This window comes from Macaca nemestrina, chromosome X (assembly GCF_043159975.1).
Source record: "Macaca nemestrina isolate mMacNem1 chromosome X, mMacNem.hap1, whole genome shotgun sequence".
Classification (NCBI taxonomy): domain Eukaryota; kingdom Metazoa; phylum Chordata; class Mammalia; order Primates; family Cercopithecidae; genus Macaca; species Macaca nemestrina.
Genome location: NC_092145.1, coordinates 2,980,853 through 2,997,051, shown reverse-complemented (window position 1 = coordinate 2,997,051; position 16,199 = coordinate 2,980,853). Strand labels below are relative to the sequence as shown.

At 48.2% G+C, this 16,199-nt stretch overlaps 1 protein-coding gene across 7 annotated transcripts in view; it reads left to right on the top strand.

Moving 5' to 3' along the window:
• Positions 1 to 12,309, top strand: part of LOC105470185 (NAD(P) dependent 3-beta-hydroxysteroid dehydrogenase NSDHL) — a 36,076-nt gene extending 23,767 nt beyond the window's left edge. For all 7 annotated transcript variants that reach the window (XM_011721942.2, XM_071089040.1, XM_011721943.2 and 4 more), the window contains 5 exons: positions 1,455 to 1,601; positions 5,609 to 5,737; positions 8,822 to 8,964; positions 10,576 to 10,678; positions 11,792 to 12,309. In XM_011721942.2, the coding sequence (XP_011720244.1) occupies positions 1,455 to 1,601; positions 5,609 to 5,737; positions 8,822 to 8,964; positions 10,576 to 10,678; positions 11,792 to 12,124 (855 nt within the window). In that variant the 3' untranslated portion in view covers positions 12,125 to 12,309. The remainder of the gene's footprint in view (positions 1 to 1,454; positions 1,602 to 5,608; positions 5,738 to 8,821; positions 8,965 to 10,575; positions 10,679 to 11,791) is intronic.
• Positions 12,310 to 16,199: the final 3,890 nt, after the last annotated feature.

Sequence of the window (16,199 nt, the reverse complement as noted above, 5' to 3'; positions counted from 1 at the left end):
CTGGAATCTGTCAGCCATCGTCATCACCACATGCTCCAACTTAATATCACCAAGAGTGGGACAAACTTCCACCTCCTGAGGTAATTCCCTGAGAAGGACACACCACCTCTGATGTGGTATTCTTACCAAAACCATTAAACCTGAATCTAATCTTGAGGAAACAGACTAATCCAAACTGAAGGACAGTCTATAAAATAACCAACCCGAACCCTTGAAAAATGGCAGCATTAAAATAAGACAGAAAAGATGGGAATTTGTTTCAGATTAAAAGAGATGGAAGAGACGTGAGGACTAAATACTACATGTCATGCACAATTGGATCCTGGACCCCAAAAGGCTATAAAAGAGATTGTTGGGACAATTGGGGGAATTTGAATACAGACTAATTATTGGATAAGAATATCATATCATGTTAAGTTTCTTGAGTGTGATCATTGTTTTATGGTTATTTAGGAGAATGCTTTTGTTCTTAGGAGACACCTGGTGAAGCGTTTAGAGGCAGCATGATGCCTGCAACTTATTTGACTCATTTCAAGAAAAATATATGATTGTGTGTATGTAGAGAGAGGGAATTGTGGCAAAATATTAATTGGCACATGTCATAATTGTCTTTTGGTGACAAGCATGAATCATACTTAGATCCTATTAATTAAGGTTTGACAAAATGGTGACATGCTATTAGTCTTCATTTAGTAGCTCTAATCTTTATACCTTATGCAGAATAAATATTTGGTTCTTTCCCTTTATTTACCAGTTTCAGAAAGAATTTTTATTCTTACTTGTGGTCAAGCTGTCCATTTTTTGCCCAGTGGGAACCTCTTCAGGTTGGCACTTGAGTGCTTTTAACATGACCCCAGTAGTATTAGCTAGCTGGCATCCTCACTCTCTGGTACAAGGTGTGCCTGGTTCATCTTGTGTATTTCCTGTCCCAGATCTGCAATCAGCCATTTCTCTCAGGAGCTCTTGTTCCTTTTAGCAGTAAATCAAACAGACCTGTTTTAAAAATCCCTTTCAGGTTGCCGTATCGTGTCTAGTTTCACAGGAAGGAATATGCCTGTTTATTGGCTATTTACTGTCTTTAATGGTGTGGAACTTTTTCATATGATTCATAATTTCTATCTGAGTTCACCTTCCTGGGGAGTTTTACCCACTAGGTGCCTGCCCTGAACCACCCAAAAGGGTGTTGCCTCTGTGTGGATCCCACAGGCTTCTCATGCCCCAAACCCCTTTTGATTGGGGTCTAGTTAGTAGGGAGAAGGTGATTAAAGGGACAACTTGGTTTCCATCCCATGTACTTCAGTATCATTGATTCTTTTATGAGAATGTATTTCCATATTGATTATAGAATTATGAGACAAGGAACCTACAAGCCACAGGTTGGAGAGTGAAAACGTGGGAATGCCATTGATCTGTCCAAGCAGGAATGATTATTTTGTCTTTGTTTGCTTTTCCAGGATCTGTACCCAGCTCTGAAAGGTGTAAACACAGTTTTCCACTGTGCATCACCCCCAGCATCCAGTAACAACAAGGAACTCTTTTATAGAGTGAATTACTTTGGCACCAAGAATGTCATTGAAACTTGCAAAGAGGCTGGGGTTCAGGTAAGGGGAAAACGAGTGAGTGCTGTCAGGAGCGTGTGATAGCCCTTTCTAAGGGTGTAAGGTCGTAGTTATTGCAGTCTCCCTGGGCCTAGGCTGGGTTGCTTCTTCAAGTGTTGGGAAGATCTTAGAAATTACCTTGGAGTCACTGGGGATCATGAAGGTCTGCTTGCCAAGGCCGATTTGAGATGTAATATTCTAACTGCACACAAATAGAACATCTGAGGACCTCAAGGCTATTAGCCTTCAGTTAAAGAGCTGCAGAACTTAGACATTGCTTATATTTTTATTGTGATAAAATATATATCACATACAATTTACCATCCTAACCATTTTTAAGTGCAGAGTTCAATGGCATTAAGCATACTCACAATGTTGTACAGCCATTACCACCATCCATCTCTAAACCTTTTTGTTCTTCCCTAATAAAAACTCTATACCCATTAAACAGCAACTCCCCAATCTCCCTTCCCCACCCAGCCCCTGGCAACCACCCTTCTACTTTCTGTCTCTGTGGGTTTGACAACTATAGGGACCTCACAGAAGTGGACTCATAGTATTTGTCCTTTTGTGTCTGGCTTATTTCACCGAGCATGATGTCCTCAGGGGTCATCCATGTTGTAGCATGTGTTGGAATGTCCTTCCTTTTTTTTTTTTTTTTTTTTGAGACGGAGTCTCGCTCTGTCGCCGGGGCTGGAGCGCAGTGGCCGGATCTCAGCTCACTGCAAGCTCCGCCTCCCGGGTTTACGCCATGCTCCTGCCTCAGCCTCCTGTGTAGCTGGGACTACAGGCGCCCGCCACCTCGCCCGGCTAGTTTTTTGTATTTTTTTAGTAGAGACGGGGTTTCACCGTGTTCGCCAGGATGGTCTCGATCTCCTGACCTCGTGATCCGCCCGTCTCGGCCTCCCAAAGTGCTGGGATTACAGGCTTGAGCCACCGCGCCCGGCCTGGAATGTCCTTCCTTTTTAAGGCAGAATAATATTTCATTGTATGGATGGACCACATTTTGTTTATTCATTCAGCCATCAATGGACGTCTGTGTTGTCTTCACCTTTTGGCAATTGTAAACATTAGTGCTGTGATCACAAGTGTACAAATATCTGTTCAAGTCCCTGTTTTCAATTCTTTTGAGCATATACCCAGAAGTAGGGTTGCTAGATCATATACTAGTTCTATGTTTAACCTTTTGAGGAACCACCACATTGTTTTCCAGACCTTACTTATATTTTAAAAGAAAAGCAAACTGTGTTTACCCTTAGCCAATGAAATCTGTTATAACTCAGGCCTGAGGGGATACAAATTTCTACCCGTTGAAGCTTGCTGCATTGTTACCAATCCTGGTTCTTAGAATTGTCTTTATAGGACTCCAGCCACTGGCTAAAAGAGTTCCCTGTCAGCTCAGCATCCTGTCCCTCACAGGGACGCATGCCACAGGTACTGCATAAATTAAGAGAAAAGATTGAAGCAAGCCAGGGGGTTCCTCTCCCAGCAACCTCTCCTGGCACTGTTGGCTGGTCCCCAGCATCCCCAGCATCCTCAACCAGCCCAGCAGGGTTGGAGCTCTTCTGGGCTTGAACCCTGGAAAAGATCAGTTATAACTGACCCCTAGCAGTTGACAAGATGCTTTGCCCTGCTGCAGTTATCACCTAATTAGCTCCTCCGTAGGTAACCAGGGGCTAACCAGGGGCTAACCGATGTCTCTTTGCCAGTAAATGGGAGAGGTGGGGTCAAAGCGGATTCTCCAAGTCCCAGACTCTGCACTCTGTCATGCTGATGTAACTGGAGCCCTGGGAGGGGCCCTGCTGCTCTTTGTTAAATGGAAGGTTCCTGGCATACAAAAAGATTTGCGCCCCAGGTGTGGCAGCTCACACATGTAATCTCAGCGCTTTGGGAGGCCAAGGCAGGAAGATCACTTGAGCGCAGGAGTTCAAGACCAGCCTGAGCAACATAGCAATGCCCCACCTCTCCAAAAAATTTTAAAAGCCAGGTGTGGTGGTATGCACCTGTAGCCTCAACTGTTTCGGGACGCTGAGGCAGGAGGATCACTTGAGCCCAGGATTTTCAGGCTGCAGTGAGCTATGATCCCAACACTACACCCCAGCCTAGGCAACAGAGCAAGACCTTGTCTCTTAAAAATAAATAAATAAAATAAACAGGATTTGAGAATAAAACAGCACCTCTCCACTCACCACAGTATTTAAGTAACAACATTACTGGTGTGTGTAATGTGTGCCCATCCTCGTTGCCATTGCTCTCCTCTTTTAGCCATGGGTAGCAATTCTGAATTTGGATTTATTTCCATTTGCTCCATGTGTAACCAATATAAGGTATTGGATTGCATGTTATAAGATTTTATAAAATGATATCTTATTGAACAGATCCTCCTGCAACTTGCTTTTTTCTCCAATGTTATGTTTTTCTTTATTCATCTTGGCATATGTAACTGGTTCATTTACTGAAGGGGCAGAGTGGCTTAGTATGTAAGAGTGCAGAAAGCGATTGCTGTGTTGTACTGAAGGAACATTTTCCAACACTGAGATCAAAAGATTATTTAATGTACTTTTTTCTCAAAGGTTTTAAGTGTTGCTTTCCACATTTAAGTCTTTAATCCACCAGGAATTTATGTTTGCATATGGTGTGAGATAGAGATCTAACTTTTTTCCATGTGTATAACCAGTTCAGTGCCATTTATTGCATAATCCGTCTTTCTGCATTGCTGCACACCATCTGCAGCATGTCTTAGGTGTTTGTGTCTTACATGGGCCTGTTCCCAGGCTCTCCCCTCTGCCCCATTGATCTCCCTGTCTGCCCATGCAGAGAGGCTCTGCCTTTTTAGGATAAGTCTCAGTGTACAGTAGATAAATCACCCCCCCAACCAATTTCTTCAAACTTTACTTGGCTATTCTGAGCCCTTTGTTCTTCTACATATATTTGGCTTAACCAGTTCCTTGCTAAAGCCAGCTGAGACTGCTATTGTAATTGCATTGAACTTGTAGGTAATTTTGGAGAGAATTGACATCTTTCCCATATCGAGTGTTGCTGTCCATAAATATGGGATATTTTTCTGTTTATCTTGCTCTTTAATGTCTTCAATAGAGTTTTATACTTTACTTTGTAAAGATTTTGCATATCTCGTTAAATTTATTTGTATGTACTTCATTTTTTGTTATTTAATAACTTTATATTACATTTCCAATTACTGCTAATATATAAGACTAGTTAATTTTTGTATATTGATTTTTAATTCAGCAACTTTGCCGAACTCTAATATTTTCTACATATTTGCCTGTTTTCTGTGTAGATTTTTCTCTCATCTGCAAGTGATGGAAGTTCAGTTTCTTTTCAAATCATTATATATTCTTGTTTATCTTACTCTACCACTCTGGCTAGAGCTTCCCATACAATGTTGAATAAGAGTGGGAACGATATGATTCATGCTAATGGTGTCCGGTGTTGGATGAACTGTTCTTAACCAGCAGGCTGGATGCTGGGGACCCACATAAGAGAGCATCTTCCTTTAGAATAGCATTTCTTAAGAGGTCGTGTGGTGTGTGTATTCCTATGTGTGTTCACATGGCCAGGTCACTATCAGAATAGCCAGTGATCTTTTTCAAAGAGACATCTTCCTAGAAGTTTGCGGGCTGCCCTTCACTTACAGAGAATCACTGTCATAGTGAGGTACCATGAATGAAAGTCTGTTCTATCTCTCAGGTGTGATGGGATAGAAAAAAAATGTGTTATCCCTTGTTTTGGAACCAAGATCTCTTGATTCTTGGTTAGAATGTAATACCATAGTGTGTCTGGAATCCACATAGCTGCAGAAGATGGTGATCTTTGGATTATTTTAAGAAGGCCTGAAAAGCAAAGGCATTGCAGCAAATAATTTCTGCAGTGCCTCGAATGCAAGGGCAGCGAAGGGATGCCCCTTGATTCTCTTTCATACAGGATCATCGCACTGTTTGAATCATGATAATTTGTGACTTTTATTTTTTCTAACCTTCCTCTGTCAGAAACTCATTTTAACCAGCAGTGCCAGTGTCATCTTTGAGGGCGTCGATATCAAGAATGGAACTGAAGACCTTCCCTATGCCATGAAACCCATTGACTACTACACAGAGACTAAGATCTTACAGGAGAAGGTATGTACCTTGGAACTGGTTGAGCGAGCAGACTGAAGGGTTTAGAATCCTAAGAAAAATGTTTATGAACTTATGAAGTTCATATTCTGAGGCCTACGTACCTGACTTGAGATGTAAAATTTATGGATGAAATTAAATTTAAAAATACTGTGAGAGGCCGGGCATCGTGGCTCAAGCCTATAATCCCAGCACTTTGAGAGGCTGAGGTGGGCGGATCACCTGAGGTCAGGAGTTCGAGACCAGCCTGGCCAACATGGCAAAACCCCATCTCTACTAAAAATACAAAAATTAGCCCAGCATGGTGGCAGGCGCCTGTAATCCCAGCCACGTGGGAGGCTGAGGTATGAGAATCGCTTGAACCTGGGAGGCAGAGGTTGCAGTGAGCCGAAATTGTGCCATTGCACTCTAGCCTGGGGGACAGAGAGAGAGACTCTTGTCTCCAAAAAAAAAAAAAAATACTATGAGAACAGAAAACACTGTGTTCTGAGTGTTTTCCAGGAATATTTTCCTTGTTTAAAGGTCACAGTTATCCCATCATCACCAGATTACAGATGAGGACTGTGGTGCACAGAGAGACTCAGAACCTTTCTAAAGCTGTGCAGCTAGGAGGTGGCTGACTCCAGGCAGTCTGTCTCCAGAGCCTGCACTCCACCCTCAATGCCATGGGAGCTTCCTCCCTTGCTATGGGAATGTACAGCAGTTGCAAGTGTGCAGACAGGAATCAGGCTGGAGGCACCTTCCTAGTGGCACTCTCGCCCCCTCCCTGACTTAGAAAAACAAACAACGGAAGGATCTTGCTTTATTTTAAGGAAAAGTACTTTTCCACTTGGCAAAACAGCTTCATCAAAGGGCACCTGATTTTAGTGTGGTTGGATTCAGCCGCAGTCGTTACCAAGCCTTCAGGCTGCCGGGGCTGTGGGGCCCCTGACAACTGCTAGCTACAGATGGGGATTGTCACCCTGAGGCCATCCTAAGCTGCAGATTACAGATGAGGACTGTGGTGCACAGAGAGACTGGGATAGCTCACCTTAACTGGGTAGCTGTGAGTATACCCCTCCCAGGTGTGTGTGCATCACATCCACTGAGGATTTCTTTCAAAGCCAGTACATACTGAACTGGAGCTGAACACTGACCTGGCTACCTGAGAGCCAGCTGCCTCCCGGCTGTTTGCTGTATATATATATATATATATTTTTTGAGATGGAGTCTCACTCTGTCGCCCAGGCTGGGGTGCAGTGGCATGATCTTGGCTCACTGCAACCTCCACATCCCAAGTTCAAGCAATTCTTCTGCCTCAGCCTCCCGAGGAGCCGGGATTACAGGCATGTGCCACCACGCTCAGCTAATTTTTGTATTTTTAGTAGAGACAGGGTTTCACCATGTTGGTCAAATGGTCTCGAACTCCTGACCTCATGATCTGCCCACCTTGGCCTCTCAAAGTGCTGGGATTACAGGCATGAGCCACTGTGCCCAGCCTGTTTGCTGTTGCTTCAGCTCAGAAAGTCCTGGCAGAACTGGTTCACAGGGAGACACAAGGGCCACCCAGACCAGGGGTGGAGGCTTGACCTTTGGCAAGCCACAGTCCTGGCTCCAGACTATGCTATCTCGCTCCTTGGAGCACCCATGTGCTCGAACTTGGCCCGAGGAGTACTAAAGCCTCCCTGCGCCTTGCAGGCAGTTTCAGTCACCATGGAGACCCTGTGCATTCTCAACCCAACATGCCGGATACTGACTGCCACCAGAGCTGAGCCCACCTAGGCTCAAGAGCTTCAAATGATGGCCTTGGCCCAGACCTTCAGTGTCTCGCTTATATCAACTTTGGGGTTCTCAACTGGAAATAAGCAAAGCCTTCAGATGACTCTAGCAGTAACTCACCTGGAGCCTCCTTTCAGCCAAGGTTGACACCCACTGTTGGCTTTATAGCCTTCCTGCTGATCATAAACCAAATGTGATGGGGAGCTAGGACTCCTCCACCTCTCCTCCCTTTAGTAGTAGAGATGAGCCTTGGTGGAGGCCATTTGAGGGCTTAGTCATTTCCTCCATCACTGTGGAGACCAGAGGCCTGGCGGGAAGAGGAGGGCCAGCTCTGGGAATCTGTTGAAACGAGGCAGCTTTTCCATTGTTGAGTAGCTTAAGATCACTGGGGCCAAAACATAGACCAGCACTTTGCTACCATAGAGTAGAAATTTGAGGTGACATGACAGCAGGAACCATACTTACCAAGCATACAGACATGCACTGAAACAACTGACGTAGGCCATCTTATGTAATTCGCATGCAGCCCCATCAGGGTAGGTACCTTTATGATCACCACTTTCACCCGCAATAAAACAAATCCTTCGGGAAGTTTTGTTACTTTTGAGGCAAAACCCATTTCTCTGTACTTTAGGCTCTTGAGTTCTAGTTTGTCCATGAAGTCACACAGAAGACACCCTTTCCTCACAGTGGCAACAGGAGCACCTGGCTCTGGACCGGGCACTGCTCTGAGGACTTTACATGTCTCGGCCTCCTTTGCCCCCCAGCTGCTGGCCTGTTTCTCTCCAGGCATGGTCTTCAGACCCTTCACCTTCTCTGACCTTCTTCTGGGCCCACTTGGGTTTCTCAGAGCCCTCCCCTCGGAGGTGGTACTCAGAATTGCCCGGAACAGACCTGGCCTGGTGGAAACGTGGGCGGCACGTGCAGTTCAAGGCACTGGAGGCTCATGGCTAACTTGTTCGCCAGAACCTTCAGATCTTTTCCACAAAATGCTGCCGAGGCATGTCTTCTGGCAGTGTTGATGGATTTTAGCCTTTGAACCCAAACCGGGGCCTTCTGATTTGATCTTACCGGTTTTTGCCCGGCTGTCTGTCCTGCATTTTCAGATTTTGGTGTGAGGGTGGGTGGGGTGGAGAGGTAGCCCAGAATTATACCAGCCACTGATGTAGGGTGTCAGCTCAAGGCAGACCACTGCTCGGTGGCCACATGCCAGCAGAGTGTGTCATCTGTCTGTCCCCCACGAGTGGTGCTTCTCACCCGGTGAGGCACTCTCTTGGCTTGAGCCTAGGAATTTGCAATGAATGTGCTCCTTCTCCCACTCTCCTTCAGGCAGTCCTGGGCGCCAACGATCCTGAGAAGAATTTCTTAACCACAGCCATCCGCCCTCATGGCATTTTCGGCCCAAGGGACCCACAGTTGGTACCCACCCTAATCGAGACAGCCAGAAACGGCAAGATGAAGTTCGTGATTGGGTGAGTCAGCCCACAGCGGCTCTTCCCTAGTCCTTCCTGGTCTGTGCTCGCGTTCAGAGAGCACTTGGCAGGAGCCAAGTGGCATTGTAGCTCTTTTCTTATGTGACTGTCTTGGTCCATGCAGGCTGCTGTAACAAAATACCTAATACTGGGTAACAAACAACAGACAGGTTGAAGGCTGGGAAGTCCAAGATCAAGGCGTTCCCAGATTGGGTGTCCGGTGAGGCCCTGTTCCTCATGAGTGGCACCTTTTCACCATGTCATCACATGGTGGGAGGGGAAACAGGCTCCCTTGGGCCTCTTTTATGGGAACACTAATCCCATTCCTGAGGGCAGAGCCCCCATGACCTAATCACCCCCTAAAGGTCCCTCTTCACAGTACCATTGCATTGGAGATGAAGTTTCAACATATGAATGAATATTGCGGGGATACAAAGATTCAGGCCATAGCAGTGACCTTGTCTTCTGTCCTCTGTATTCATTTCTTGTAGTTGCCATAACAACTTGCCACAAAGTGAGTGCTTAAAACAACAAATGGATTCTGTCACAGTTTGGGAGGCCAGAAGTCCACAGTTAAGATGTTGGCAGGGCTAGTGCCTTCTGGAGGTTCACAGGGAACATCTGTTCCAGGCCTCTGCCCTAGCTTCTGCTGGCTTCTGGCCATCCTTAGAATTCTGTACTTGGAGAGGCATCACTCCTGCCTCTGCCTCCCTTTCACATGGCTGTCTTCCTTGCTTTCTGTGTCCAAATTTCCTTCTTATAAGGACATCATTCCCTGGATTTAAAGCCCACCCTACTCCAGTATGAGCTCAGCTTAACTAATTGCATCTGCCGAGCCCTTATTTCCAAATAAGGTCACATTCACAAGGTCCAAGTGGACAGAAGCTTTGAGAGGATACTGTTCAATCCAATGTACCCTCTCAGGTAGGCTGGGAAGGTATTTGTGACCCTGTCTGGAAATTGAAGAAACCGAGGCTCAGAGGGGAAACAATGGGCCCAGGGTCAAGGGCCAGGGCTTGACTCTCCTTGCATCTCGGAAGGCAGGTGGGGGGGCATTACATTTCTCCTTGGGGAAAGCGTAGGTGGAGGGGCCTCCACAGGGGACAACAGTGTGGCTCTCTCCCGAGTAGGCCTTCTCTTCCTTCATTTCCTCCTTCTCTCCTCTCTTTCCTCCTTTTTCCCTCTGCCTTGCCTTCCTGTTTCTCACTCAGCCTCACTGCTACCCTGACTTGTCACCTTGAAGGATTACAAGGAGACTGGTCAGTAAATGGGAGACCAGAGCAAGGCGTTGGCCCCATGTCTCCTGGGAAGGGGCTGAAAAACTGCGACCCAAATCGGGACAGGAGAGATAGCACCAGTGTTGGCCATGCTGGAATGGGTGGGCAGGTCCCCCAGCTTTCAGATTCCACTAACCCTGAAGACCCAGGAGTCCTGGCCCAGTGTACATCTTTAACCAGTACAGGCATCCATGAGTGCCTGGACTGGCCTTGCCAAGTGAGGTGGCAGCCATTCTGCAGGTCACAGTCTCTCAAATGCTGAGACTTGGGAGCAGCCCTGGCCTTCGTGCAGGGGCTCCCAGTACGTATTCCATCATCCCTTGTGCACCTGCAGAAATGGGAAGAACTTGGTGGACTTCACCTTTGTGGAGAACGTGGTCCATGGACACATCCTGGCTGCAGAGCAACTCTCCCGAGACTTGACACTGGGTGGGAAGGTAAGGCCTGCCACACCCGTCTCTGCACGGGTGCCTTTCTGTGGGTTTCTTCTCCTTGCCACTGGATTTGCTGGCAAGTTGCTCCTGTGATCCTGTATTGTGGAGGATCTGTATTAGGACCCCCTGTGCCAAGGTCAAGCCCCTCTGATAGAGCATGTGGTGTCACTGCAGCATCACATCACTTGGGCAGCCAAAATTGGGGAGCTGATGAGCTGGGATTGTACAGACATTCAGGACACAGTCCTCTGTGGCTCCCCGACCTGGCTGCCCACCTGTTGGCATGGCTCCTGGGAGCCCATGTAGATTGGGCAGGGTGCTTGCTCCTCACCCTTTCTCCCACTCATTCCTCAGGTCTCTCCCTCCCTTGCTCTTTGGTCCTCTTTTATTCTCCTGAACCTCTACCGTTTTCCCACTGATAACTTTCAAAGAAGTTGGGAGTAGGGTGGGTGTGGCTTTTTTTTTTTTTTTTTTTTTTTTTTTTGAGACAATCTCACTCTATCACCCAGGTTGGAGTGCAGTGGCGCGATCTCAGCTCACTGCAACCTTCGCCTTACTGATTCAAGCGATTCTCGTGCCTGAGCCTCCTGAGTAGCTGGGACTACAGGCCTGTGCCACCATGCTCAGCTAACTTTTTGTACTTTTAGTGGAGATGGGGTTTCACCATGTTGGCCAGGCTGGTCTCAAACTCCTGACCTCAGCTGATCTGCCCGCCTCTGCCTCCCAAAGTGCTGGGATTACAGGCGTGAGCCACCATGCCTGGCCCGGGTGTGGCTTTTGATTTAAAACAAGCACAACTCCGTCAAGAAATGTAATATGAGCAATTCATTGCATCCAAAGATATGTAGATGAGTTTTATGATGATTAACACTTATCGAATTAACAAATGTGCCTTTCCAAGTGCAATCTATGCTTCACTTAAAATCATGGCTCATAGATAAAACTTTCATCATCTGCCCTTTCTACGCCTTAGCAGTTGTGCAATTGAGGGCAGGCCACATGGAACGCTGCAGCAGTTAGGCAGTGAGGATGCAATCTGCATGGGCTTAATAGATGCCTCAACTTTGGGCAGGTGGGGGTGGTGTTTCTAACTTCTTGTTCTTGTTCTCCCGCCAGGCATTTCACATCACCAATGATGAGCCCATCCCTTTCTGGACATTCCTGTCTCGCATCCTGACAGGCCTCAATTATGAGGCCCCCAAGTATCACATCCCGTACTGGGTGGCCTACTACCTGGCCCTCCTGCTGTCCCTGCTGGTGATGGTGGTCAGTCCTGTCATCCAACTGCAGCCCACCTTCACACCCATGCGGGTCGCACTGGCTGGCACATTCCACTACTACAGCTGCGAGAGGGCCAAAAAGGCCATGGGCTACCAGCCACTAGTGACCATGGATGATGCTGTGGAGAGGACCGTGCAGAGCTTTCGCCACCTGCGGAGGGTCAAGTGAGGGACACTGGAGGCTGGGCTCTCTCGACACATTCCCCAGCCAGTCACTCCTTCCCCTGTGGAGTGAAGAAATAACATCCTTCGAATGAGTTGGCTCTGAGCCTGTGACTCCTCCTGCTAGGCAGAGAGCGCACCCTACTACTTCCATGACAACAAAGGCAGTAAAAACAGATATTTCTTCCTTCATGGAATTGGATTTGGATTTCTTGAAGCAGGCAGCTTCATATTATACTGATTTGCTCTCTGTCTTTTTGTGTCTCTCTATATACCCCCTCCCTTGCCCCCTCTTCTGGGTTATACATTTCATTCCAGTGTCCTTATACATAATCAAGGAAGCTGTAGGAAGCTACAACGCATTTGTTAGATGTGATGCAGACCAATACTAGAGTGAAGCCTCTAGACTTTGTGCAAGATACTGCATCTTCAAAATATCCTGGAAGAAAAGCAGAAGTTGTTAACACACAGGTGAGACTTTACATGTACATTTCATACTAACAGTAAGCTTAGAGCAAAAGCTGAAAGCTGAAATGACTAATTCAGTCTCTGTTGCTTGTTCAACTCCTTACATGCTTCCACATTCTCTTTCAGGTACATTGCTGTGCCTGCCTGCATTGTTTTTTGTTGTTGTCGTTGTAGAGACAGTCTGAGTGTGTCTCTGTTGCCCAGCCCAGAGTGCACTGGCTAATCACAGGCCCAGTCATAGAGCACTGCAGCCTTGAACTCTTGGGCTCAAGCAGTCCTCCCACCTCAGCCTCCTGAGAGCAAATGTGCGCCACCACACCAGGCTTGCACTGTTCTCACAAAACATTTATCAACAGAGTTCTGTTGTTTTTAGAGGCAAGGCAGTGATCCAGCCCAGTGGCACGCTGTTTGATCTGTTCAGCTCCTCTCCTAATGTGGGACACTGGGCTGGGTGATAGTAAGCCAGGGAAAAGGGGCTGCTTGCCTGCAGCTCACCCTCAGAGCCCTTCAGGCCTGTTTCCAAAGGGCGTAGCACAGAGGATAATTCCTCTGAATGAGGAGACACTGTGCTGCCATCTGCTGATGGGACAGGGGGATAGAAACATAAATAAGACAGCCTTTGCCCCTAAGGCACTTAGAATCATGGACTTAATATATGTTCACAAGCCGCTATAATGCCAGGCAGGACATGATACACACACTTAAGACGCGGTGGTACACATTCAGCTTCTGTTGGGGAGATGATGCCTTGAGTCGGACCCTGAAGAATGGATAAGCAATCAAACTTACTGTTGGAGTTGGCATTTCAGGCTAAAGATGTCAGAGTGTCACAGTCAGTGGCATGTCATAGTTTAATTAGCAGCACGTTGTGTTTCTTAGTGGTCCATGAGATATAATGGTGTCTTAGATTCAGTGAAGGACAGACATGCCAGCCTGGTTTGGGGTGGGAAGCCAGCCAGACTGATGGTGCAAAGCCGAAGGGGATGTACTTTTATCTCCTAGGCAGTGGGGGCCAAGAATCCAGGAAACCATCATGGCTCTTACGTGGAGCCTTCAGACAAGAGGCAACAAAGGCCCATGCAATGATGGAGTTGGGCGGGGGCAGTAGCGTCGGGGGTAGAAATGAAGCCTTACAAGAAATGGCCTGGAAGGAGTCTGAGCTCAGCACCTGATTTCCTGTGGGGAGTGAGAGGGAGGGAGGAGGCCACTCAGGCTGGAATGAAGCTGCAGAGCAGCTCTAAGCTGGTAGGAGGATGGTGTCGGGCCCGGAGTGGGTGAGGCCAGCAGACCTTGCTGATGAGCACCAAGGGCCAAATTGCCCTCGGCTTCGACCTAACCACTTGCTCAGGAAAATGCTAGCTGCCATCTAGACCAAAGATGTCCCTCATGGAACCTCTTCTCTGCCCTCTCTGTTCACTCATTCAGACCACACATATTCGTTGGGCCCTGCCCTGCCCTGCCCTGCCCTGCAGTGGTGAATAAAACACGCAGCCCACAGACCAATATATTATTCAAAACTGCTACAGGTTCCAAAAAAGAAAAGTGCAGGGTGCTATGAGAGCGACATAGGGCTGCAAGCAAGCCTAGCCGAGGTGGCGATCACGGCAGAACAGTTGCAGAAGCAGTGTCTGCTCAGATCCGAACGATGAGGCTGTGCACGGAGACCCTGAGCCCCCCGCTGGCCAAGCTAACGCCCTCCCCACCGCTCCTTGTATTTCCCTGCATTCCTGACCCAGACCTATCTCGACCCACCCGTTTGGAGAAAGTCTAACCACCAGGAAACCACAATCTCAGTACCCCCTGAGAGCTTGTTAAAAACCATCAGGCCCCACCCCGGACCTACTGAACTGAGACCCTGGGCTTGGGCCAGCACTCTCTTCGTAAGCCCTGCAGATGGTTTCTGACCAGTGAAGGAGCCTTCCTACAGGTCACTGAGTCCAGCTAGAACCTCCCCTTGGCCGCAGCAAGACTGAACTTGCCCTACTCACAGGCCCAGGGCCTGGGGGCCACCCCCCACCACCACCCATTTCTTTCCTGAAAGCTGATGGCTTTGCAGCATACTGCCCTAAGATGGCATCCTGGAGTGTGGACCCAGGCCTGTGCCTGTCCCGCATGTCACATCCCATCTGGAGAATTGGGGCCAAGGGAAGGCAATTATCTCCCAGACTGGAGACAGCTAAAAGCCCTATTGCCAAGTGCTGCGTGTCCTTTGGGATGATCTCATTCAGTCCCTCTTCCTTCCCTTCCCTATCAACACTGACCTAGTTCAGCACCTGACCCCATCTGCTCCTAGGTCAGGTGTCCTGGGACAACCGACCTGATCTGTCTGCTTACTCTCGCCCCTCCTCCCATCCAGCTGCTATGTGTACACCCAGGGTGTCCTGTCTCTCCTCTGCTAAAAACACTAAAGCGGGGCCCGATTATCTCCCAGCCCACGTTTCCAGCTCCTTCCACTGGGCTTCACACCTGCTGTGTTGTAGCCAAATGGAATCATGGTTTCCTGTTCACACCCTGTCATGCATCCCCTGCTCAGGCTGTCATGACTGCATGCTGTGTCCTCCCCCCACTGTGTCCCAGGTCCAGAATGGCCCACTCCCTTCCCCTAAAAAGCCGAACCTAATCCTCCCAATTGGAAACCACCTATTTTCTCTGGATTCCCAGCCCTGGGGCTCCTGACCTGTGCCTAATTTTGTGTTTCCTATTTGTGCTTTTTCCCGCCCCCACCAGGCCAGGAGTTCTTAAGGACAGAGGCAACCACTGTCCCCACAGCATAGTGGGTGCTCAGGAAACCTCCCTGTCTTGTAATCCTGGAGTCACAGTGCAACAAAAGAAAATGGTCCCAGGAATGGGGAAAGGCACAGCCCATGAGACTGGGTTGAAGCAGAGAGAGGTTGCCAACCTGACATTCGGATGGGGACTTGGGAAGTCTGTGAACTCCATAAATTCAATGCAGCCTTTGGATTGTGTGTGTGTGTGTGTGTGTGTGTGTGTGTGTGTAGGTGTGTGTGTGTTGGCATGAGAGGGCACATGGCTTTCATCAGCTTCTGAAAGAGGACCATGGCCTAATAAAAACTAGTGAGTGGAGGGGGACCAGTAGCTGTCGGGGAAGGGGCCAGGAGAGACATGCCAAGGGCAGAGTGGGGCTCCCAGGCCTCATCATCACGCCGTCTGTGTGTGTGACTGACTGTTCCATCATGGGGTCCGTGGCTTCAAAACAGGGAAGCACTGGAATCCACGAGGAGGAGGGCTCGCCAGACAGGACGGCAATGGTTGAGGCCTCTGGCCCCAGCCCTCTGGGCTGCGGTGCCCATTGCCCCTGGAAGATTCCTAGCTTTCTGGATGAGACAGCCCTTGCTGGTAGAAAGCTCTACCTTCTGCTGAACTGAAACACTATTGGATGTGACTTCACTTGTCCTCCCTCATCTCCTCCCTCACCAAACCCCAGCAAATGCAGCTTACACAGGTGCTATTCCCTCCAGTATCCCCGCAGTTCCTCAGCGGCACCATCCTCTGCTTGGCTTACCTGCCTCAGGGCACCTGCTCCTGCCGGGCCAGCCACTCTTCAAACTCCATCTCCAACATCATTTATTCTTTGCAGTTGTCCCCCACAGGTC